The 27778-nt window shown below is 31.0% G+C and overlaps 1 protein-coding gene across 3 annotated transcripts; it reads left to right on the forward strand.

The window, feature by feature from the left end:
• The first annotated feature begins 16353 nt into the window (after positions 1-16353).
• On the forward strand, positions 16354-22472 carry LOC108326462 (homeobox-leucine zipper protein ANTHOCYANINLESS 2). 3 transcript variants are annotated; one of them, XM_017559978.2, is made up of 9 exons: positions 16354-16517; positions 17953-18170; positions 18295-18412; positions 18512-19201; positions 19418-19519; positions 19598-19810; positions 20932-21106; positions 21214-21581; positions 21653-22472. In XM_017559978.2, exons 2-9 carry the CDS (start codon positions 17962-17964, stop codon positions 22031-22033), a joined length of 2256 nt encoding a protein of 751 aa, XP_017415467.1. In that variant the 5' UTR covers positions 16354-16517; positions 17953-17961; the 3' UTR covers positions 22034-22472. The 3 variants fall into 3 exon arrangements, with proteins under 3 accessions (XP_017415467.1, XP_017415468.1, XP_017415466.1); XM_017559979.2 differs by lacking the exon at positions 16354-16517 and adding an exon at positions 16768-16846; XM_017559977.2 differs by lacking the exon at positions 16354-16517 and adding an exon at positions 16867-17819.
• Positions 22473-27778: the final 5306 nt, after the last annotated feature.

Raw genomic sequence — 27778 nt, forward strand, 5'->3', positions numbered from 1 at the left:
CTCATGTTTTCGGTTCATTTTTTTTTCTTTTTTTTTCAATAAAATTTTCATTTTAAATAAAATATCAGAAAAATATTTTTCAATATAAAGTTAAATAAAAATAATAATTATAAATTAATATAAATAAATTTAATCTCTTTAAAAACTAAATTTAAATGAATTACTTTAAAATATAAATAAGAAAAAATAAAAATACTTAATTTTCATGAATATAAATGAAAAATACAAAATATATCAAATTAAATTTCAAATAATTATTTATGATATATATTTTTTAGTGAAATTTTTATTTAAATTAATTAATTTAAAAACATTCAAATAAATTTTACTAGTTGATAATTAAATATTTTTATATGTTATTCACATATAATTATTAAAGATATATAGTCAACATCTGTTAGAAAATTTATTTATAGATATTCATGTGTATTGATTATTTTATCATTCCTAATTCGAAACTATTTACATTACATATTTATAAACTTTTTTTAAAAAGTTCTTTGTGAGAATCCTAAATTTTTATGAAAATTTTATATTAAATATATTTTTGAAATTTATTAAATTAAGATTATATTTGTTAACCAAAACCATATAATAAATTTAAAATGGACTGTTATGCATTAAAAACAAATTTTAGGAGACATACATTAGAACATTATAACCAATGTCCTAAATACAATATGGAGAGAGAATTTTAGATTGCAGCATCGACATGATTTTTTTTGGAGCCTGTCCCAAAAATGTAGGCAATCCGTGCTTGAAAACAATCACAAGTATAATTCCACGGATTTATTGAGTCCTATTTCATTCTTCAAAGGCCGAACAGGGCACTGGATCTAACATTCTCTGACTCTGACTCCGGTGTTACTCCCTCCACCACTACCACTTCTCCCTCTAACTTCTCAATCTTCTACAAAAAAAATTTAATTATAAAAATAATCTTTTTTATTTTTAAACTTATTTATTTACTTTAAATTCAAATTCTATTTTTCTACCTATTTTTATTTTTCACTCAACCTTATCTCTCAACTCTCCTTCTCTCTTTTTTCAGATTCTCACCCTTCAACTCCACCGTATTCGTTTGTTTTAATTACAAAAATATTAATATAATAAAATTATATATTTCATATAATTAAACTAATAAATAATTTTTTATATAATTATAAAATTGTTAAAGAATACAAAAATCATATATAAAAAATATATATTATACAAAAACATTAAAAAAAACTAATTATATATAACTGCAAAATACAAAAAAATATAAATATAAACTAATAACAATAAAGATCTTCAAAAATACATTATTAAAATACATCAAAAATATATTAAAAAATAATACATCAAAACATATAAATTACATTATTAAAATATCTCCAAAATTAATATAAATAAATAAATAAAAATAAACTGAAAATAAACATGTAACTTTAAATGGATGTCAACATCCGTTTAAAGCAAAATGGATATCGACATCCGTTTTTCCTCAAACGGATGTTGACATCCGCTAAGAGATGCTCACATCTGTTTAAAGATTATACGTTTATTGTTTTAGGGTTTATTACGCACCTTCACGGCGAATCCTTCAAGCACCACCACACCACCACCACACACCGATCTTGGCATGGTTGATCAATTGCTTCCACCACCACTTGCAATTCTATCACAATTAAAAGAATGAGAGTAAGAAGTGGAACGTGAAAAAAAGGAAAAAGAGCACAATGAAACAATGAGGGAACGAACGATAAAGAGGAAGAAGAGTGTTCGCTGCATACATGTAGAGGATTGGAGTGGGTAGTGTGACACCCGGGCACGGAGACGAGGGCGGGGAGTGACGCCGGTGCAAGAAGCATGGTGCAGGGGGCACAGACAAGGAGCGGCTCCTGGCAGCTTCGGGTGGAAGGGGTACATGGATGAATCGAACATACACCGGAATGAGAGGGATCTGGAGACCGTGTAGGTATGGGACTATACAGTTGAAGGATAACTTAAAGGAATTGATTTGACTACTCATATCACCAAAATGCATTTATTTTTCGGTAGCCTAACTCATAAGAACTCCATGGTTAAGCGTGCTTAGCCTGGAGCAATTCTGGGATGGGTGACCTTCTGGGAAGTTTTCCCAGAAAGTGTGCGAGTGAGGACAAAGCACACTGGAAAGCCTGGTGGTGATCTGTGGGGGCAGTCGATGGTCCCTGCGAGTTGCCGGGGCGTTACAGGTAGAGGTTAAAAACTATTAACCCTAAAATTTTACTAAGGGTAAAATAGGAATGAAAAAATAAAGAAAGGAGTAAAACAGGAATGAAGTGGTGAAGGGAGCAACACCCCTGTGACTTCTATGTGCAAAGTTCAAGCCCACATCTTAATCGCAAATTTTTAATTATAAATACCACAACCTAACAAATGTATAAACAAACATTCCATAACCAAACAAAAGGCAACACTTAAATAACTAAAATTAATGAGTGATGAAGCAAACAAAGTAATGTTACGAAGGTTTGGCCTTGCATTCATAAATTCAATACTTGCCTTAATTTTATTCGTCTGCGTAAATGCCAAGTTTATAACTTCAATGCCACTACACATCTATAGACGCATAAGCTTTCACGAAAACGTGCTGGAAAATTTCCTTCTAACATTAAACCAATAACGAACCTTCAATAAGTGATTTCGGAACCATTATATATATATATATATATATATATATATATATATATATATATATATATATATATATATATATATATATATATATATATATGGGTTTGCTAACTTGCATATGTCGATTTTTCAGTAGGTACATTTTAGTAATGTATACTGAGTTTTAGTAGACAAAAATACCTCATATATTATGGATTTGAATAATTTTCATTCTCAAAAACTAAAAAAAGAAACAAGAAACCCCAAACCCTTACTCAGCTCCTTCATTCCTCTCAATCCTTTCTTTTTCATTTCTCTCACCCCAACATTTTCTCTGTCATCCTATGACAGCCCCAACTGAAAAAATTCAAAAATCAAAAACATTGACAGTTAAACAATCTTACAAAAAATGATTTTATAATGAGTTTTCATTTTATAATTTTTCTTATCTAATTTTCACAACCATAATGACATATGAAGGAATTGGTAATTGACCTGGAAAAAATCATAAATACTCGCGGTTAAACAATTTCTTACAAAAAATGATTTTATAATGAGTTTTCATTTTATAATTTTTGTCTTATATAATTTTATCTAACTTTCACAAGCATAATGACATCAAAGGAATTGGTAATTGGCATAGGAAAAAATCATAAACACTCGTTAAACAATTTCTTACAAAAAATGATTTTATAATGAGTTTTCATTTTATAACTTTTGTCTTATCTAATTTTATCTAATTTTCACAAGCATATTGACATCCGAAGGAATTGGTAATTGGTCTGGAGGTTTTTTTTTAGAGATGATGATTCAACATCTTTTGATGATGAAATTAGAGAGGTTAGTGAAGATGATGAAAATGAAGAGATGTTGAATAAACATTTGCATGAAGGTGAATATGTCAATGACTATTCTTTACAAAGGCAAATTGTTTAGCGACGAATGTTTCTGATTTTTTCACTTAAGGTTACCGTATGAATGAAAGACAAAATGTTAGATAGTGAAAGAGATGAAAGAGAAAGGGTTGAGAGAAATAAGGGAGGTGAGTAAGGGTTTGGGGTTTCTTGTTTTCTTTTTGTTTTGAGAATAAAATTATTCAAATATCATTTACCTTAAAACTTAGAATCCATAATATATGAGAGGATTTTTGTCAAATATTGTCTATTTTAGAATCTAAATTTTAAGTTTTAATTTTAGAAGATAAATTAAGAAACAACAGACGTACACAAATTAGCAAACCATATATATATATATATATATATATATATATATATATATATATATATATATATATATATATATATATATATATGAAATATTGTTATTTTAGAATGAAAATTTAAAGTTTTACATAAATTAAGAAACAGAAAAAAAAAATTAAACTCCATTTAACTTTGACTCTAAACTACTAAACATATAAGAATAATTAAAAGAGAAAAATATTCGTTTATCTTTATTTCTTTTTCTTTTTAATTAGTTATTTTCATTGCAAAAGGATTAATTGGAGAGTACATTCTGAATACATTTTGTATTTAGAGTTGTGGGGGTTATGATTAATAAATGAGAAGTTTAAATGTTGTTTTAAAAAAGTGAAGTCCTCTTTTTGAGATATAATGTTTTTCGGGGGTTGAGAAGTCAAAATAATGTTTAAGAAGTTATTCTGTAGGCAGAAGCAACCCTCGTCTGATATTGCCTGAAAAGAAAGAAAGACACAAAAATTGAATATGTTAGTGGAACCTTAAATGTAACCAAAAGAGTGATGAAACAAAAAACTCACGTGCCCAAAAGAGATGGTCTTCAACAAAAACTTATAAAACAATGAATGTAGAAACTCAAAAGTCATTGTAAACCCATAATAACAATCATCATTTTTGGTTGGTGTCTTCTCAATTCTCATCATCCTTCAATCACAGATAAGGTACACACTTTACTTTTACTTTTACGTACTTCCACCCATACTTTCCTGCTTTCCAAAACTCTTTTATTTCCTTTGCGTTTCCACAATTACTTATTTTCAATGCCGTAAACAATTATCACTCTCTTAATAACTATTTTTACCAAATTTTCTTTCTTTTTTTTCTTTCCAAGTACTCTTTATCAAACTTAGATGGCTTATATAACGTAAATAACAAAAACAGTATTTTTTACAACTTCATCTCTTTACATTCTGAAACGTATTATCTTAATTTTAGGAACGCGTTTTTTATTTTCTTAACATTTGAGTAGAGATGTAAAAATGGGTTATAATCTGCGGGCCAATCCGACCCACCACGGATTTGAGTCAGGTTAAGTTGAAAAAAATTGTATTTTTTTTATGTGGGTTAGATTTCAACCCGGTTCATGGAGGTTGAATCCGTGGTGGGCCGGGTTGGCCCACCAACCCACCTACCTAACTTTATTTTATTAAAATTTAATTTTATAAAAAAATATTTATTATTTTGTTTTTGTTTGAAAAAATTATTTAAGTTCTTTATTTTCAAAATTAATTAAACACTCATGTTGGGAGTGAAATTTGTTTATATTTGAATTATAGAAAGTTGAATTATAGAAAGTTTGTAATTTTTTTTTTAAAAAAATTGTAATTAAATGAGCGAGTGAGCCAACCCGTTTACTCACCAACCCGTGGTGGATCGGCGTGGGTTCGAATTTTTCTGGCTCGCTAATAAATGAGCCGAGTTGAGTTGGCTCACTAAGTAACCAACCTGTGATGGGTCGGGCCAAGTGATCCGTTTTGACAGCTCTACATTTGAGAAAAAATGCATTTTTTTTTTCATTTTTACATTCACAAAATATGTATATGAAAAGTCAAAAAGAAAAATGTTCCCGAAAGTACAATTTAAAATGTAAATAAAGATAAGAGAGCCTAACGAACGAATAACTTTTGGAATTTGAACCACTTTTTTCATTTTTCATGTTTTCTAACGTTCTCCACTCCTAAGTGCAAATTACTTTCCAAAATGTTAAAAAAATAAAATGTATTTCAAATAGTGGCTTTTTGAAATGTTGAAAATAAAAAAGTATTCTCGATAATACATTTCAAAATATAAAGAAAGTGTTTCGAAAATTTGAACAGGAGGTCGTGAAGTAGGGTGTTGCTCCACCACCACCCCAAAACTCCCTACATCTCTCCATTATTTTTTTAAATCCAAAAATACCTTACACCTTTCCGGCAATGTCAAACCTTTGATACAAAAATGTGAGACATGTGATTCTCACCTACTAACATTAATTCTCATTTATCATAATGGTTGGATACGGGAAACAATGGTTGCTGGCTCACCTAACAGGTGCATGTCACTAACAGGTGCATGCCACTAACAGGTGCATGCCACTTTTTATGCTTGTGTCTGTTTATGAAGGGTATCTTTTTGTGTTTGTGTCTGTCAAGAACTCCATCATCGTCGACTTATCCTATAGCATATGGGTAAAGTCCTACAGATATATATCTATTTGTAGTAAGTTTTTATTAGTAATTATTTTGGCTAAGTGTAGCAGTTTGATATATAATGCAGATATATATACATTCGTTTGTCCTTTAAACGGATGTCGATATCCGTGTATAGATGTTGACATCTATTAAATATTAATGAAAGGTAAAAAAGGAACAGGGAGTACAGGCAGCAGTGCGTGATGGTGGAGGGAGTAACATCCCGTGAAGTATATCACTCAAAGCCCAAATCTGAGCAGGCCCAAAATCAATAAGGCTAAACTCACAGCTGAAGGTGCCTTTCGATTCTTCCTAAAAGTATTTGCTGTCTACATAATACAGATAGTTTTAATCGCAGATAATCTTTAAATCACCTAATTATTTGACGATTTCATTTATAAGCTTCTCAAAGGATACGAAATGGAAGTGTTGTGTGCATCAACATATGGACCATTTTATTACAAATCACTTATCTAATAAAGTAACATAAAAACACTTAAAGAGAACAAAAAAATACTACATAAATAAATGCATGATTTAAACATATATAGTTTACTGCAAAACTGTAATAATCAGTATATTCTTTTTAAAGAGTGTTTTGAAAAATAATTTGAAATAAATTGACAGCGAAATTGACAATGAATAAGGAAAACAAATATTTTAGAAAACTTAAATCTTGATCATTCTTAACAATTGGTGAAAGTCAGTTTTCTAATTGAAGAAAAATGCAGAACAGACGTGAAGGAGGACAGAATACCAACATAATTTTGTTCCATTAAAATATTATAATTATAAAGTGATTTCAGGTGTTAAAATTTTGTTTAGTATATGTCATAACTTTTGAATGAACTATTGTCACAAATTAAAAAATAAATTTGATGTCATATTCAGTTTAACAATTAAAACTTTGATGAGATAATTGAATATTAAATGATGTATCGTCTTAAATACAATATAATTGTAATTAATAAAGGCAAAGGTTTTTATCAATAACTATACTTTTAAATTAAGGAGACTTAATATATATATATATATATATATATATATATATATATATATATATATATATATATATAATTTAAATTTATTCTAATTTAGATGCACAATCTTCACATCAATAAAGTATGAATATGGCTATCGAGTTATATTAAATTTTTAATATACGTGAATATGATAAATATGATATGTTTGTCTCGTCTCATTTTTATACTCATCTTTTTGTTCTTATCCTTGTATTTGATGTCGTTTTATATTATTAAAATATATTTAATTTATTAATTAATATTAAAAAATTTATATAAATTTTTTCTTCGATATGTACTTTCATAATTTATTTTTAAAATATACATTTGATCACTTTGTTTTTTTTTTCTATCTTTATTTAACCTTATTGTTTGATTTTTTTATTTGATGTTTATATCATTTTATATATATATATATATATATATATATATATATATATATATGATATTAGATAGAAAAAATGTGTATATTTTGACTTTGATATTTAATAATACGATTTTATTTAGTGCGATTATTTAAAAAAAAACATTTAATTAATATTTGTAAAAGTGGAAGGATGAATATAGGTATGAGTTTACCCATCTCCCGATGATAAAACGAAAATTATGTATATTAAAATTTGAAAATATAGAATTAAATTATGTAAATTTTAAAATTAATAATTAAATATTTTTATGTTCGACCACCTTTGAGGTTTAATGAATTTTGTCCCTCCTCGTTAGGCGACAGGATATATTTCCTATTTTCTAAACATGAAAAGTCAAGAAAATAAATAAATAAATATATATATATATATATATATATATATATATATATATATATATAAATTAGTCATAAAAAATTGAAACAAGACAAGATTTTTTAAGCATGTAATTTTAAGATCATTTACATTTTATCTTCATGACTATTTCTCTAAGGACCATTAAATTCAACACTGAGTGGAAGTCAGGTGTAGGTGTAAGGATTTAGAAATTTAGAAAGTAGAAGCTAGGTGTGTGTAGCTGAGTGGTCGATCGATTTTGACAGTAGTATATAAGGAAACTTTTCAAAATTTCGTGCCACTTTATTTTGCATGCACTTCTTCTCTCTAAGTTTCTGAATTCATATTTTCCTCCTTCTCTCTACAATTCTCTTCCTTCTTTTTACAAATTCTCACTTTCTTTTTATTCCGATCATCAATCAGGTAACGCCTGAGTCTTCCTGGTGTCAAGGGCTTCACTTTGCACCGATCAAGTTGTTGTTTTGAGTTGGTAAGTTCATCCTCTTCTTAGAACGTTTGTTTTCCGGCACATGCAAACCAAGTTTCTGGTTGCATGAGTTTATTACCTCTTTCTATTAAATTCTGATCACATTTCTGGTCTTGTGGTTAGTCTATTTTCACAAATCAGTGAACCTTAGGTTTCTAAGACTTTTGGTGGTGAGCAAGTTTCTGCACTGAAAGTTCTCTGTCCAGTTAAGAGGTAAGGGAAGCTAGTAATTTAATTATGTTTTTCTGTGGTTGTGTTTGGAATCTCTGTTTGAACGTTTGCATGTATGAACAATTGTATGTTTGATTGAATTGTATGCAATATTTTGTGTTTGGACGAAATCTGTGAAGTAGTTGAGAAGTTTCTGCAAGTTTTGTAGAAAATCGAACGATCGGTATAGAACGCTCGGTCTGGTCATGTAATCGGGCTTAGCGGTATTAGGTTCCATAGTGATAATCTGGTTAAGTGTTGTTCGATTTAATGTTGACGTTCAGTTTTAAAAGTATTCATTTTTTATCTCGACAGTCTTAGGGTGGGTATTATCGTTTGTTATTAGTCGTAATAGGTTTAGCGTTCGGTATTAATAGTACTCGGTTTGTATTGGTGCTCAGTCTTAACTGAGTTCTACTTTTGTGGATTCTTAGTTAATGACTGATCGATCTTGTATTGATATTCAGGTAAATATAGCAGTCGGTCTAGACATGACATTTGAGTGTAAACATCGTTCGATCTATGATAGGTTTTAATTGTTATTGACTGCTCGATCATGTACTGTCTTGGTAGTGCTCGGTATTGTACTAGCGCTCGTTCTTGGTAAGTGCTCGGTCTTGGACCAGCGCTCGTTCGATATAGTGTTCGTTTTTGTACTAGCATTTATGATAGTGTTAGCGATCGGTATTATTGGGTTGTGTGGTCTCTTATGAGTGCTCGTTCTTATACCAGTGCTCAATATCGTATTTGTTCTAAGTTAATAATGTTCGGCCTAAGCCAATAGGGTTCGGTCTAAGCCAATATTGTTTGACTCCTGTTTGGGTCTTACTATTTAAATGATCGTTCGGTCATGTTCTCATATGGGAATTGTTTTACCGTCCGGTCTTGTCCATAAGATTTGTTGATCTTTCCGTTTGGTCGTACTCGGAGTTTGTGTTGTTGACGTTCGATTTTTCTGCTATGAATGAATATTTGGTCTTTAAATGCTATTATCACTGTGACACCCGGGCACTGATAAGAGGGCGGGGAGTGACGCCGGTGCAGGGAGCATGGTGCAGGGGGCACAGACAAGGAGCAGCTCCTGGCAAGGCTTCCGGTGGAAGGGACACATGGATGAATCGAACATACACCGGAATGAGAGGGATCTGGAGACTGTATAGGTATGGGACTATACAGTTGAAGGATAGCTTAAAAGGAATTGATTTGACTACTCATATCACCAAATGCATTTGCTTTTTGGTAGCCTGACTCATAAGAACTTCATGGTTAAACGTGCTTGGCCTGGAGTAATTATGGGATGGGTGACCTTCTGGGAAGTTTTCCTAGAAAGTGTGCGAGTGAGGACAAAGCACACTGGAAAGCCTGGTGGTGATCTGTGGGGGCAGTCGATGGTCCCTATGAGTTGCCGGGACGTTACAATCACTGTTTGAATTTGATGGGTTGAGATAGTCGTATTGATCTACTGAGTATGGTAAATTGTATTGATATTTCAAACAAGGAACATGTTTCAAGTAATGTGGAAGAGAATTCCAAGGAGGAATGTCTCAGTGAAAAGTGTATTGAAGTGCTAAATGTCTCAAGTGAAAAGTGTATCAAAGTGGTGTTATAGTATGAATATGGATAGTGAGACTAACTTCGGGTGGCAGCTGATGGTTTTCCAGTTACTACACCACCCGAGTGCATGAACGACCTCAAGCTACATATTCATACAATCCGGATGGTCAAGTCAGGTGTACGATTTATGCATGAAGTATAGTGTTCATTTGTATATGCATATATGTATTTGTTTTGGTATGTTGGAGTATTCGGTTATGCATTGGTTGTACTTGTACGAATTGTATGTATGTTTGCATAACTAAATTACATTATCTTACCCTTATTTCCTATTTTGCCCATGTTCCCGTTCGGTTTTTCTCTTGCGATGATCACCTTTTGGGTGTGAGCAGAGGATGTGGAGTGTACGCTGGAGCAGGAGTTGGAGAGCGAGAATCCTGCCGTTTAAAATATGATCGTTCGGTCATATTACTGTTTTTAGTTTTTGGGTTGAACCGTTCGGTTAAATTTTGTAATTACCAATCGGTAAAGCTTTAAATTTTATGGTTATTTTAGAATAACTGTAATCTTATTATAACATCTTTAACTGTCTTACAATATTATTATATGATAACTCATTTATATGGTTTATACTATATATTTTTGGGATGTTATAATTTATAGATTCATTCTTTCTTTAAGTATTAACTATTTTTTCTTTAAAAGAAAAGTATTTTTAAGTTGTCAAATGTATATATTCCCTTAGATTGTTTAAGAAAATACTCTTTCTAACACGATCTTAGATAGGTAGAGGTTGTGTTTATTCTGGTATTGCTATCATTCCAGCACCAATATTCTTAAGAAACTATTATATTAATTATATTTCATTGTTTTTTATAATAATATCTGAAAATGGACGTTTATAATGTATATAATAATAATTTATTTCTAATGTTAGTCATAAAATGTTTTAAAAAAGTCAATTAATGTATGAATAAAAATAATTAATGTATATGTTTGTAGTTGGATTGTGCAAATAAAGTCTTGTGGAGTCATGAACTACATTATATAGTGTAGTACTTTCTTAATAATATCTCACCTGTGAAATCAAAGCTATTTAACCATCATATATCTATCATTTAACCCCATTAATTAATCATCAAAAACTCCATGATGCATCCTTTTCTTCAAACATTAATTCTTTATTGTCTCACTTGTGTAAAATCTGGAAAGTGACAATATTTTTCTACTTATTCAATCTACTTGTGAAACCTCTCTTTAAAAAATGCAATATAGTGCAATAATAATTAACTAACTAAAAATTCTCATTCTTTTGTTAACTTTTTAATTATCAACTAGTTCATACTCATTACTTTGAAAATATGTTTGGAAAGTAAAAAGAGAAAAAAAAAAAAACAGAAAGGTGATGAGCATGTTGTTTATGGAATATTTTTTTATCACATGAGATGTTTGTTCTTAAAGTTAAATAATTCGAAGATATTATTGGAATAAAATAAAAATTTAAGTTAAAATGGAAGTGTCTGTGTAAATAGATAAAAAAAGAAAACTGGTTAAATACATACTTAATGAAAAGATGCAGATTTTGGTTGATTATATATATATATATATATATATATATATATATATATATATATATATATATATATATATATATTTATTTATATTTATATTTATTATGGAGATTGTGTTTTTTTTTATTTGGCCAGAAAACACCTTAATTCACGTGAAAATGAAAATGAAATTAAATGATTTTCGTGATGCTCTAGGATGACTCTTTTCCCACATTTTTTTAAAGGAAAATTAATTTTTGCAAAAAGTTGTAAAAATGTTTTCTAGTTATCAGGAAGTAAATAATAATTTAAAACATGTTTATAATTGTTTATTAAAAATAAAACATATTTTTTCTCTCAAAGTAATTACTTAATTATATTGAAGGAAAATAATTTACTTAATTCAGGTTAAATTCAGGTTGAATTTGATTTATTTTACTTTGAATTCATTTAATTTAGAAATAGACCTAAATAAAATCATGTAAGAAGAAAAAAGGAAAGTGTTATAAAGTTTTGGTCATCAAAATATCAAAGTATGTTGCATGTAAATAAGAGATAGGAGATTCAGTTTCACTTACATGTATGACTGAAATCTAGATAAAATATAAAATATCTGTTAAATATTTAAGGATTTTATTATTTTTTTAATTAGTATTAATTATTAATTTAAAACAATTTGAATCTACTTTTCAACAATGAGCTACCGTAGTTATGTCCGAGAGTTATTTTTTTAAAATTTAAGCAATAACTTTGTATTTTTATTATGTTTATAGTTTATTTTAATTTTATATTTTTTATTTAATTGAATTTTAATATTTATTAAATAGAATTATTTGATTAATTTATTAAATTGATATTAATAATGTTTGTAATATGTTATATATTACAATATAAAAAATGTCATGTGTCAAATCTAACAATCTAAATATGACTCTTTCAAAGGGGATAAATTTAATTTTAAAAAATTTAATTATATTTAAAATGTATTGAAATTTAATTCAGTAAGGACTAAACTACAAGTTACTTAATGTATTGAGTCCACTTTTATCTCTGTGTTTCTTTATTATCTAATTATCTTTCTAATTACATTATTTTGATATATTAAAAATATATTTAATATATTTTAAAATATAAAAAATTAATATAGATCAGTGCATTTTAAAGACACGCACACAGATGACAGCAAACAAAATTTAACAAAGAATCTAAATTCTTAAAATTTAAAGACATAGCAGACTGGAAAAAGAATAAGTAATGAGATGTTCAAATGTTTTATGTAACTGGTAAATTATATTATTACTGAATAATTTTTTTTAATAAATCTTTACAAACAATGAGTATAAATATCTTAATTATTAATTTTTTTAATAAGATGAATATGAATATGGGTATTATTGTATTTACCACCTATTTAGTCACTTTTATTTGTCTATTATTTTAATTTAAATTTATTCGTAAGGAAAATATAAAAAGTTGTCTTTTTTTATAATTTAATTTTATATATTTATATTTTATAATTAATTTATTTAAAAAATAATTTATTCAAGGTAGGATAACTTGTTTGGAAAACTCTTTATATTTATAAGAATATGTTTTGATGCACTAATTGACAATTTAAGATTTTTGTTTTTTATTTGAGTCTATATTTAAATAGTGATGTTTCATAGTTTTCTTTTAAAATCACAATGAAAAAGTGTCAAAGATATATCACCATAACTAATGTGTGTATATATATATCTTTGAAACTGATAAGTAATCAATGATGAAAGATAATAAAATAATTTATTGTAAACAATAACTAATAGTTATTGTAAGTAACCCTTCAGACTTGTTATCATCTCCATATGTGTTGTTACAAATATGGTATACTTTTAAGAAGAAATCTTTCTATAATATTTATACTAATTATTTACTTAATTATTTTTGTCTTGATACGTTTATTTTTTTAACTCTGTGAAGATACATTGTAACGGTCAGATACAAAATTAATAAATATCAAATATTAAAGTCACTATTAATTTTAGAGTCAAAATTTATTTAAATCATAAGACATACATATCACCTATATTATTAACTATAACATAATTACATAAAAAGTTTCCAGGCAGGGTAAATAGAGTCTGTGAGACTTTATTAAAATTATATATATATATATATATATATATATATATATATATATATATATATATACTATATTTTTCAATTAGTGAAATGAAATAGCAAAGAAATGGTATTTTTATATTTACTTAAAAGACATGGTCCGTGAAGGGACGCAGTGGGGTAAATAAAAAAAAAATACAGTTTTCATTCTCAAGTATTGAATTTTGTTAATGCCTGATTGTCTAAAATTATATTTGACGCAACGACAACAATAAGTTAACACATAGCCTCATTCTCTTTTTCACCCTTCATTTTATTTATTTATATTTATACAAATCATACGAAATATTTTTAAATAAAAAAGTGTTTACATATATAACTACTACATACTGAATTTTCAAAATCAATATTATTAATTCAATTCAATTATTTCCATTTTTTAAATTATGAAGTATGGAACACAAGATTTGTTAGATTTGTTGTGATACACGGGATTCAAATCCCTTCCATCCTTCGGTCACGCATCTCATTTTCTAGGAAATTAAGAAAACAAAAAGCCTCATTTACTAATATAGCACCTCATATAGCATCAAAACTATTAAAAGAAGATAATACGGATCTAATAATTCAAAACATCATGCATTAAGAGATCCTATATTTCTAAACTAGTGTATAGACATATGCTTCATCATTAAAAAAAAATTGTGATCATCAAAAGAATAATACTAGAAAACCGGATAAACTAATTTATAAAAAAAATATAATTCGAGTTATAAAATTTTACAAGTACATAAGATTCACAGTATAATATTATAAAATATTTAAATATTTAGATTCAAATATTGATATTGACTCTCGAGAGGATTTAATACTTGTGATGATGTAAAATAAAAATAATAAAGTAGAATAGAAGAATAATAATAGTAATATTAATGTGAAAAGCTCAATGTAAAAAACATGGAAAGACAAATACCAGTACTTTTTCTTTTTAAAGAAATGTTCTTGTATAATCTAATCATTATAGAAAATTATTTTTCAATTGTTACTAAGGGTTGGAAAATGTAACTTTTTTAATTGGAGAATATGAGTATAATTATATTACTTTTACTTGTTTTCCTCTTTCTTTTAAAGAATTTTTTTTTACTAGACATAATGAAATTAAATATGCTTTGCTTATTTATAAGTGATAAAATAATTAGAATTAATTGTTTTTTAATTATAATTAATTATTTTGTCAACTTCTTCTTAGTTTTTGAATATTTTATCCTTCATTTTTTAGCAAATAGTATGCAAGAGCAGGTCAACATTCAAGTTAAGTTGTCCGTATGGTAAAAATTGTTATTAATGATAACTACACCTTTTTAACCCTTTAGGAAAAAAACAAGGGTTAAACATGCTTCAAAAACATCTTCAATTTATATTTATATCTTTATCAACCAGTTTGTTGATCTTCTAAAGGTGTTAACAGTTTTTTTTTCATATTCCAACTTTTGATTACTCCGATGTTGATAACTTTATGACAACATGACCTCTATTAGAGTATTTTCTTCTAAATTATATATTCAGAATTTGCAAGTAACTCTTATACATTAACATAAATTGATAAATATTTGAACAAACTTCAATAAAAAAATTGATAATTTCTATAGTCATTATGTAATATAAAAATTCCTCATCTTTATGAATAATTTTCATTGAGTTGCTTTGATTTACAATTTGAATTTTGTAATTAATAATCTTCTAACATTGACTCCCAATGAGAATACTACCATGCATTTAGCTCAAACATTTTTCAATCATAAATATTTTTCCTTTATTTGAGTTACACAAATTAAAAGTCTGCCTAACAAGATAACTTAAGATAACACTTTTGAAAATTAATATAGCAAATTCCCTTTTTTATGATCTAAAATAGTCACTATGGGAAATAAAATAAAAAAAGTAGTAACGTCAATAATTTTAAAATATAAGCAAAAATTAATTATGATATTTAATTTAGTAAAAACAATGAAAATGAGAATGCAAATAGTCTCTATTTTGATCTCTCAAATTACCAATTATCTACCGGTTTTCATAATTTGTAGTGAAAATATACTTTTTCTTTATTTTAAAGAAGATTCTTAACCTATATATGAAATAAAATAATTCCCTTATTTACAGAAGATGAAGTTTTTTTTATTAAGAGAGATATTCTTATTTATAGAATAAATATATATAACTTCTCACAAATATTCATTACTTTTTCATGAGAAACGAAGGAAGTCTAAGTCATTCATAGTCTTGGATCCAGAAACAGCCTTAGTATCAATGAAATGGCATTATAGTCCTTAACCCTTGACATTCTTATTGGCTGTTTCGGGTCTTATGGTGGACTGGCACACATCGGAAAAAAAACCATTCAAAAGGACAACGCGAGTAGATTGTAGTTGACAACAGTAATAGCGGAAGCAGGTGCGTGTGCACGCGCTCCATGTTGAGTTGTGATTGGTGGCGGACATCACGAACCCCTCTTTCTAGCATGGACCCCACACTCGTATGCTATACATTGAAGATAGAAAAATAATAAGTGTGTGCAGAGAGTAACCAGAGAGAAAGATCTGGTTGAAGAAGCAGCTATGTTATTAACAGGAACAGGTACAAAGGGGTTTGGAATCTAACTTGGATTCGATTTCAAAGAAAAAGCCGAAAGGGTTTGTTTCATTTAGGAAAAACACAATTATCTTAGTGCAGAAAACCATTGACTTTCTCATTACCCCCATAGTCACTGTAAGTCAGCTCCATCTTCTTTTTTTAATTCTTAATCAATCAGCATTTTATATAATTATAAACCATTTTATTTTATTTTATTTATCTGTCCCTTTCTCTTCCACTAATCTCAATAGACGCAGCATGTTTCAATCTTTAAGAAAAAAAAAAAAAACTGTAAGAGAAAGAGATTTTTACCTTTTAAGATTTAATGTTTTGGCTGTCAAATTTATCAACCACGAATTGGATTATTTAATTTAAAAGAGAAATCATAACTTTCTAGGCTGTGGAACCCAGCGGCTCTGTTTGTTTTTTTGGCTCTTTTACTTTGCACACTGTCAAATTAAAAGGTATCGTTTTCGCCGTACCATGGTTGGTTTGTATACCATCTAACTTTCTCCATTTCTCAGTTTCTCACTTATATCAACAGTGCCGGGGTGGAGAGAGAAGAGAGAGAATGACGGGGGTGGTGTCAACCGGTTTTTTTAGCTTAGATTTGGTGTGATGCATTTGAAAAGTCAGGGTGGTGTGTGAATATGACCGAGATAAGATACTTATGAGAGAAGTTTTTGTATTTGTTGTTGTCCTTTTTTATATTTGTGTGAAAAGATTCTCCATCTTTGTTTTTTATTCTTTTTTTCCCGAGGGACGTTTTGGCTTAGACTTCTTTGGATTTTCTTCTTGCTGGGGTCTTTTTCAAAATTCTCTGTACTGACAAAGAATCGGTCAAGTGTGAAATATAGAAAAACAAGAGTTCTTCTTCTCATGTCACTGTTTTGTGTTATTTCTGCTGTTGGGGTTGCAGACATGATATGCAGGTGTGAACCTTGGATCAGAAAGGAAGGGGATTTTTCTTTGTCTTCTTGCTCTTTCCATCTGTTTTAGGATAGCCTTTTGGCTTTCTGCTGGAGAGAGAAAGGGGTGTCGACAAGGAAACAACTTTTTGGCCTTGTCTACTTTTTCACAAAAAAAAAATTTCAATCTTGTCAGTGCTTAGCTCAATCTGGTTTAAAGGTCAAAAAGTTAAGCGTAATAAGGAGTCAAAAAACTGAAAAAGCTTCTTGACAAAAGTGATAGTGACAATTTCGGGTATAAAATAGAAACAAAAGGAGAGAAGAACATGAGAGTCAGCGTGGGAGGGATAGAAGCACAGAATTTTTTGGGAGATAAAAGGTAGAGGGTCAGTCCAATTTTTTAAAACCTTTTGTGGGGATTGAGCCTTGAGGGTTAGCAGTTGGGGTGCAAGAGTTGTTGTGACTGATAATTATTTCTCAATCCATTTCCTCTTCAATGCAAAATTCATCTTCCTTCTCCTACTCAAATGTATGGTTTCGGTCTCCATCTCCAGACCTCTTATTTTTTGTTTATTTCTCTCTGTTGGCATTGAATTTCATTTATGCATCTTATTGTTCATCCCCCTTCTCGTTGCTGATGAAGCTATTATTATGTTCTACAGCAAAGGAAAATGGAGGGCCCCAGTGAGATGGGTCTCATTGGGGAAAATTTTGATGCTGGTTTGATGGGGAGGATGAGGGATGATGAGTATGAAAGCCGCTCTGGAAGTGATAACTTCGATGGTGTATCTGGTGATGATCAGGACGGTGGTGATGATCAGCCACAGAGGAAGAAAAGATACCACAGACATACTCCTCACCAAATTCAAGAGCTTGAGTCGTATGACTTAATAAAACTTAGTCGCTTTTTAATTATTTACTTTTTTTCTAATTTTCTTCTGTAATTGAGTTACGTGGTAAGATTGGTTTGTGGTTTTTGGGTTTTTGATTTTATTGGTTTTTAGTTTCTTCAAGGAGTGTCCTCATCCTGATGAGAAGCAAAGGTTGGATCTCAGTAAGAGGCTTGGGTTGGAGAATAAGCAAGTCAAGTTCTGGTTTCAGAACCGACGAACCCAAATGAAGGTGAATTTAAGGACAGTAATGTAGAATTATTGCACTTGAATGCAGTTTGGCGATTCAATTTAGATATTGTGCTAATTGAAGTGATTTTCCTTGAATCAGACCCAACTGGAACGCCATGAGAACATAATGCTTAGACAGGAGAATGATAAGCTCAGAGCTGAGAACAGTCTGATGAAGGAAGCAATGTCAAATCCAGTGTGTAACAGCTGTGGTGGGCCAGCGATTCCTGGTCAAATTTCATTTGAGGAGCACCAGATTAGAATTGAGAATGCTCGACTAAAAGATGAGTTGAACCGTATATGTGCCTTAGCAAACAAGTTCCTTGGCAAGCCAATCTCATCAATGACCGGTCCCATGGCTCTACCAACCTCAAATTCTGGTCTGGAACTTGGTATTGGAAGGAGTGGGCTTGGTGGTTCAAGCACTCTCGGCACTCCCTTACCAATGGGACTTGACTTGGGAGATGGAGTATTGGGCACTCAAACTGGAATGCCTGGGATTAGACCATCATTGGGGTTGATGGGAAACGAAGTTCAGCTAGAGAGATCTATGCTTATAGATCTTGCGTTGGCTGCTATGGAGGAATTGCTAAAGATGACTCAGGCAGAGAGCCCTCTTTGGATTAAGAGTTTGGATGGTGAGAAGGAAGTGTTTAATCATGAGGAGTATGCAAGGTTGTTTTCTCCTTGTATTGGTCCAAAACCCACTGGTTATGTAACCGAAGCTACAAGAGAAACTGGGATAGTAATCATCAACAGTTTAGCCCTTGTGGAAACTTTGATGGACGCGGTATGTCTATGATGATTAACTTCCTAGCTTGGCTTCAGTGAAGTTAAACCAATTTTAGTTTTCTGTAGTGAGTGAATTGCCCATGATGCAGGGATCAGAGCAACGTAGTACTTGTTAGGATAACACTTTGATTTGGTGCTTTTGATAATGGACCTTTGATATCCTCCTGTTTAATATGTTTAATATCTTATTTTAATTGGTTATTTCTTTGAATAGAATCGATGGGCAGAGATGTTTCCTTCTATGATTGCTAGAGCTATCAACCTCGATGTTATATCCAATGGCATGGGTGGAACAAGAAATGGTGCTCTACAAGTGGTGGGTTTCTTTGCTGTATATATGCTTGACTTTGTCTTAATAGTTGCTGGAACTGATGACCAGGATTATTCATTTCAGATGCATGCTGAGGTACAATTGCTTTCACCACTAGTCCCAGTTCGCCAAGTGAGATTCATCCGGTTCTGTAAGCAACATGCAGAAGGTGTATGGGCTGTGGTTGATGTTTCTATTGATGTTGGTCACGATGCTGCTAATGCACAGCCATTCATGAGCTGTAGGAGGCTTCCTTCTGGCTGTATTGTGCAGGATATGCCCAATGGTTACTCCAAGGTAAGTGCTGATCTAAGTTCTTTTTAAGACCATTTTCTTTTCTCTTTAATCTTTGCTTCAATCTGTTTATTGCTTTTTTTATAGCATTCGTAGTTTTAAAAAAAGGTTTATGATATCTTCGTTCCCTTTTTTTTTTAATGAACGGGTGTTTTGATATATCTGATGTAATACTTTTGCAAGAAGTTTCACTTGACTTCTTTGTCAAGTGAACTTTGTTTTGACTGATATAAATAGAATAAGGTTGAACTTTGCCTGCGAAATCAGTCACGTTGAGTAGTTTTTTTAATTTGGGAGATGCTTCCTTTGTTAAATTGTATATAATCTTGAAACTTCAGTGAAAGGGTTTCCTGTTGTCTGTATTTAATTTGTCCAGTGCTACTCCTAGAGAATAGTGAATCAAGGCTTATATTGTTTAGCAATATCTTGAAACTTCGTTTCTGTTTCGCATCTTTTACCATCTATAAGTGTATGAAAATTTTAAATCTTGGATTCTTCAGTCTTTGTCGTATAAAAAAGTACACTTGATGCTTCTATTCCTATCTCCTTTGATATAGAAAGAACTATTTTTTTACTGCATACGAGACATTGATGATCTGGATCCAGTCGTATATTATAATGTTGACAGGTGATGTGTTAATCCGTGCCCTTTAATATATTCATATCGGTTTTATAATATTAAAAAAAATTCCATGATCTGCTAACTTTGTTGGGATTCTCCTATGGCGTTGACATCTGCTCCGATTTTTATATTTTACATAATCCTCTACATATACTTCTTAGCCGAGGTATTAATTTATAATTAGGCTAGGGTTTTATGTCAAACGTTTTTTATTTATGTGGAGTTTTACGTAAATTCAATAATAACCCAACCTTCTAATTTTATCCGTGACCACGGATAAAAGTTAGAAAGGTATTTTGTATGAATTGCAATGCACATCTGAATTCTAAAACACAAAAATAAAGGAAGGAAAAATTGTTATTTTTTTATTTTGTGCTCCTCAACTGGCATGCAAACATTTACTACATTGCCTTGGGAATCTTTATATGACAGAACCTCTGCTAGTTTTAAAAAAAAAATATTTTTTTTGGGTTTGATAGAAGATAAGTTGCACTGTTTGTAGGTTACTTGGCTTGAGCATTGGGAGTATGATGAGAGTGGTGTTCACCAACTTTATCGCCCATTGCTTAGTTCTGGTGTTGGATTTGGTGCTCATAGATGGATCGCCACTCTCCAGAGGCAGTGTGAATGCTTGGCTATCCTCATGTCGTCTTCCATTTCAAGTGATGATCACACAGGTGCACATGCATGCCACATTTTGTTTACCCTTTTATCTCATGTACTGTAATGTAATGTAATGATGTCACAGTATCATTGTGTAAACTTTGGCACTATGGTTTTGCAGCATTGAGCCAAGCTGGTCGGAGGAGCATGTTGAAATTGGCACAACGCATGACTAGTAACTTCTGTTCGGGGGTTTGTGCTTCGTCTGCTCGCAAGTGGGACATGCTTCACATTGGGACTCTCGGTGATGACATGAAGGTGATGACTAGGAAAAACGTGGATGACCCTGGTGAGCCTCCGGGGATCGTACTCAGTGCTGCAACTTCTGTTTGGATGCCAGTGTCACGGCAAAGGGTGTTTGATTTTCTGCGTGATGAACGGCTGAGAAGTGAGTGGGACATCTTGTCCAATGGTGGACCGATGCAGGAGATGGTACATATTGCCAAAGGACAAGGACATGGAAACTGTGTTTCTCTTCTCCGTGCCAACGTAAGTTGTTTTGTCAGGCACAAACGTTGGTTTTTTGTTGTTGATATAACTGGATGGTGTCTCATTTGCAGGCTGTTAATGCGAACGATAGCAGCATGCTGATTCTGCAAGAGACATGGATGGACGCGTCGTGCTCGGTGGTGGTATATGCGCCAGTTGACGTGCAATCACTGAACGTGGTAATGAGTGGGGGAGATTCTGCATACGTTGCACTCTTGCCTTCAGGCTTCGCCATTGTCCCCGATGGTCACTGCAACAACAGCACTTGCAATGGGACAATGCAGAAGGGTGGAGGAGGAGAAGACAGCGGCGGAAGCCTTCTGACGGTGGGGTTTCAAATTCTGGTGAACAGTCTGCCAACAGCAAAGCTGACAGTAGAGTCAGTGGACACAGTGAATAACCTGATTTCGTGCACCATTCAGAAGATCAAAGGTGCTCTGAGAGTTGCATAAAGATGAGAAGAGAAGCATTTTGCGAATGGAAGTTAAGTTACCTTACCTTATTATTTTTTTGTTCTGAGGAGAGGGAGGGGTTATATTATTTATATTTGGTTGGGTGTATAGGATTTAAATTATATAGAGTAGTGGAAGAGGCTGAGGCAGAAAGGGTCGCGCAAGGAAGGTTTCGAGTCAAGAACGAACCGCGATGGAGGAACTTCATTCTGCTGCTTTTGCATGCACTGCACTAACCGCTGTGCGTTTTCTGCTCATAGTGGTTCGGGTATTGACTCGTTGACCTGCGAGTTAGTCTCACCATCTTCTTTCCATAAAAAAAAATATGTGCGTGTTTCTATTTTATTATTACCAGTGTCCTCCCATATACACTTGCAAATTGCTGAACTAGTCTATTTTACTTCGGAATGCATTTTCACATTTCCATATTTTGGCTCCTCATTTCCTTTTCGTCTAATTAATTTGGGTCAATCGGCTGCTGTTTTCATTCTCATCTAGTAAAAATTGATAAACTTACTATACGACATTATTTCTGATTGAATTATTATAAGTAGAAAATGAACTGAACACCAACAGACTTTTATGTTACTTAAATATTAAGGCATGGTTTTGACGGTCGTATGTTTTCAAATAAGTATGAAAAGTCTATGATTTTACATATTAACATTAAAAAAAAATATTTTATGTAATAGATAATTGATCTCGTCAAAACGTATGTTCTCGACTTTTATGAACATTTCAAACACATGTGCTTCTTGAAGTAAAAGGCAAAACTTGGAAAACAGCATTTGGGTAAATGCAATTATTTGGTCTTGAGAATTATTGGGAGATAGTCAATGTTATACTTTCTCAAACAATTAGAATCTGCACACATATATATCTTAGCATATTCAGTTAGCAGTTAATTGTTTCACATAAGCTTTGTAATGCCATTATTAAATATAGAGGATGAGTAAAATTTGTTTTACTTGGTATATCTTCTCTAGGAGGTTTTAGTTATTTTTCTTTTATGAGATTTTAATTCTTTTCTTGCCTTTTATGGGTTTTGAAAATTTCATTATGGTAGGAAAACTCTTTAATTTACGCTACACTATTCTATCTATCTTTTTCTTTCATTTTTATGTTTTTTCCTAATCTTGTTTAACTTTCTCTATTAGTTTCACAATAAATGAATTCCTTATCTAAGATCAAACATTTAATAAACATAGCTCACACTATTTTATGTTGGAAAAAATTCTAATGTTGTTCTTGATTCAATAAATTACAATTCATGAGATTGGTATATGCTTACGACACTCATTGCAACTCTCATCCTATATAACCAATGATTTTTTCATGCAGTTCAACAAGACAATTTGTTACAATATCGTCCTATAACCAATGTTTAATGCTTTTAATTTTCTAAAAAATTATCTATCAGAAGTTTGATCATAGAAAATACAGGGAAAGATTACACTCAAAATTACAGGTGTTCATATTCATTCAACCTACTTTTTACTTTGATCTTTGCCAAGTAATATTTATAGGTTTCAGGTTTGAACAAACAAAAATCATGAGATGCATCATTTAAAATTGGAATACCTTTGTATTAATTTTCAAAACAAAAAATGCCATATTTTAAAACAATTAAAATCATCCAAATTAATAGTAGTCTTTTACAACATTTTATTTGGGCCAAGTATTTGCTCTTACTCCTTGACAAGGGCCTCCAAATATATACACATAAAGCTCAAGCCCATGATGTATATTTATAAATGCACCACCAAAATTCATATAATTTAATAATTGCACATATATTTGTGCTTATTTACCCAAACCCCCTTCTATGTGATTATTCCTGCAGAGCGTAAACAGCGACCAAGTTTAGCAGCAAATCCAAAGTACATATCTTTTTTCCACATGGTTCCAATGTCATAAATGTTTCTATGGATGAAATTTTGTAGATGCATCTACACAATATACTTTCTTTTTCGGGTAGAGGTCACGATTACTGGGCAAAAAGGAATGGTAATTAATTTCAATGCTCAAAACCATGATTTTGTTTCATGCAGTCATATGCAATGTGCAAACAGTAAGGCATAGAAAGAAGTAGCTGTCTGGTTTTTTTCTTCAGTGCAGCTGTTATAATTGACTTGTCAATGCTCTCTCGTTATTGTATAATCTTAACACAACACATCTGTATGCTTAATATTTGAACTCTGGTACCGTGTTCAATTTCATACAAGAAAAAAAAAATACTATTGTCTGAAATATGTTGGGTGGAAATTCTGTACCACAACCAACCCTCCTAGTCATAACTGAATCAATTTTAAATACAGGCTTTTTTGGTCAAGAAAAACCAGGGTTTATTCCACTAGGTCATGTCAAAAGTATCTTTTTCTTGTTTAAATTGATCGATCTTCCAGATAGGTTGACATATTTATTTCAGTCGACACAAACTGATGCTGCTTTTGCCAGCCCAGACAGTAAAATTGATTCAACAAGTATATAAAGCTAGCTGTCATCTGATGAACTCACTAGTAGCAGACTGATACACTCTTGAATGATATTGGTTGAGTTCGGTATATGCCAAAAATATGAGAGGTGGAAAATGGAAATGATATGAATAATATGATCGTATATTCCCTTGAAAATTAAAATAAATTTCCTTTTAGCATCAGCCTATTTTAATTCCTACCGAACACACCAACAGTGCTTGTGATGTACAACTCGATATATTAAGAGATATATACAATCACAAAAAGATGCAGACATGCATATTTGACATTGATGATGTCCCATTCAAAACTACAGGCAAACAAAGTACAAGTAACTCCTATGGTTGATGTTAAAATATTTTGAAGGTTGGAGAATTAGCAGCGTCAGGAAACTTATTTAACTGTTTGTGACATTGAAGTCCCCATAAAGGCACTGTACATGAATAAAATGATTAAATTTTAGTGTAACTTGGCAAAACAAAAACATAATCAAGACTTATTTAGCTTTTGTTATTTTGGGTTAGATAGAGTAACAGAAGGCTTTATGAGTTTTCCATTTAAATGAGAAGCTTTTGGCTTAGTACAGTCTTAAGTTGGGACTTGTTTGGAGTGATGGCATAGCAATGACGACGTCAGAAATTGAAGTGTGGAAGATTTGATTATGGGTAGATGGCTTCACAGGTAGAGAAAATAAAAATGTGTCCCATTAGACAGAGATGAAAGAGTGAACTGTTTGAAACGATCACTATTCACTACCCTTGCTGAATAATTTTTCCCATTTGAGATAAGAGTATTAATGGTTTTCCCACAGTGTGACTGACATGTTGTTGGAAGTCAATGGTAACCCATGGAAGGGGCATCAAGTTTCCATCTGCAACAAATAATGTGTTTGAGTGGTTGATTGGGCTTTGAAAAGTCTCGTGTCATGTCTTTTATGTGGACCATATAATCTGCAACAAGTTGAAGGTTAGCATTCAAAGGATGGAACCATAGCTTTATTTGTTGGGGCGCTGAGATATTATGATCCTTAAATGCACTTACCTGTCATCTTAAACCCAGCTACCCCGTGTGCTTTGTGTTTTCAATTCATTGCAAGACTTTTACGCTTCATCATCATCATCATCATCATCATCATCTTCCATTGCCTACTCTCAGTGTCAGGTAATATTCCATTGCGCCTAAACATTACTCCTATGATATCATCATAATGTTAATTTCGATATTCTACTGTATCGGATTACATAAAGTCGATCTTAATCTTGATTAGTGTTCTGTTCTGATACATTTGTCCATGATATCTTTTCGTACCATCAAACTTGGTAGAACAATCTTTTTGTCTGCATAAAAAGTTTACATTCATGATTTATTACTGATTTAAGGGTGCAAACTCTTCACAGGAGAAAGGACATCACGTTGATAACAGTCAAGTATTTGCGGGATTCTTACAAGTACAAAATTTTAGTGAAAAATAAAACTATATGACAATGCAGATTGCATTATATGCATCCTGAATATATACCCCACAAAACTACTCGGACTGGGCTTATAGTTGTGGCCTGCTTTGGCATCTGATACATCTTACTGTTATAATTTTTTCTATATACACTACCCACTCCCATCTACGTCTTTTTTCTCAGAGTCCATTTTATGATGCTATTTATTGTTTCAACTGTATATTTTTATATGGTATCAATTAAATATGTGGTTATTTTTAATTTCAAATGTAAGCCACTGTATGAAGAATGCGTGAAATGTATAGCGGAGTTCAATGCTCTTTAAACTCGAATTAAACCGACATAAATCATGTCTTAGAATACAGTTTAAAATTACTTTTTTGGTAAGTCAGGATAAAATATAAGCTTTTAGAATTTAAGTAGTGTATTCTTCAACACCCATTTGCTGAGCACTATGTAGTCGTTGAGATAGCAGAAAAATATGCATTCCCTTTTCTCATAGAATCATGCAGGAGAAAAAAACTTCCTAGTAGGCAAACGCAACTACATGATTTCGTTGATGAAACGTTGTTCATAGGATCTTTGAATGCAAAAGTAGGTTGGGAAATATTAACGTTTCCGTGATTGTTACTCCCTCATACCAACTACTGAGTTCGTACGAAAAGACTCGTTGAAGAACTTATTCACACGGACATCACAATTGTGTTCATACGAAGTGAAGATGCGTGTGAACGATTAACTTGAATATAGTTCACACTTGTGTTTTTCAAAAGTCTTGTTCCAACTATACTCATAACATTCTTAAATTAATAAAATCATCTTTTCAGTTATATCATCTAATTACTAATTTAAAACCTTGGATGTTACGAAACTCTATTTGAACTAATTTTGAGGTAATAGCTTGATGACATGCATCTCAGGGTAAAATCCTTGAGATAAGGTTCGATTTTATCGTACTTATTCAACCCAAATATCATCAGGTTTAAGGTTATAATACTCATAAATCCTCAAAATATATTTCTTCTACGGGTTTCATTCATTTAATTAAAATCTTGACTGTATAGAATCAAATTGAACCATTTCAAAATATTTTTATAGTGCTTCAACTATTATTAATAAACATGTTATTTTAAAGTATAATTTTCAATTTCATAAGTTATAGCTTACAAATTTATTTTTATGAATAATCTTATTTTAAAAAATTAAACTAAAAAATAATTTATTCAAATTAACTTTCTAAAATAATTCATATCTTATCATTTATTTTTTTTAAATAGTTTCAAGTCAGCAATTCAATTTAAAGGTCACTCATTTAAACTAAAATTAAAATGCGATAGGACCTTTTTTGCCCATTTGTTGCCGTTTTAAAAAAATTAGAGATTCCCTTGTGTTTACTTGTGGATTTAAAAAAAATCACGAATAAAAGGAAGCTATTTTAAATAGTTCATCAAACAACATAATTTTTGTAAAATGTCGCTGTAATTATTATGTAGTTTTATTATTATAAAACGTAAAAGCCACTCTTAATAATAGCTCTAAATCATTGTTTAACATCGAAATTAGTTTGTAAGACGTAATAAGGGTGCCGTTAATTAGGAGGGAATAGTCTTTTTTACTAATCCAACAACTATCGTGATTTAACCAAACTCTAATAACATCGGAACATGTGGATTTGTTTGGTTACGTAAGCCACAAAACAGCAATCACCTTCTTCTTTTTTTGCCATTATGAGTTAAATAAGAAGAGATTACATACGTGATTGGTGTGTATGTGTGGAGTGACATGTTTGTTCATTGATGGGAAACAACTAATAT

This window comes from Vigna angularis, chromosome 3 (assembly GCF_016808095.1).
Source record: "Vigna angularis cultivar LongXiaoDou No.4 chromosome 3, ASM1680809v1, whole genome shotgun sequence".
NCBI classification, from domain to species: domain Eukaryota; kingdom Viridiplantae; phylum Streptophyta; class Magnoliopsida; order Fabales; family Fabaceae; genus Vigna; species Vigna angularis.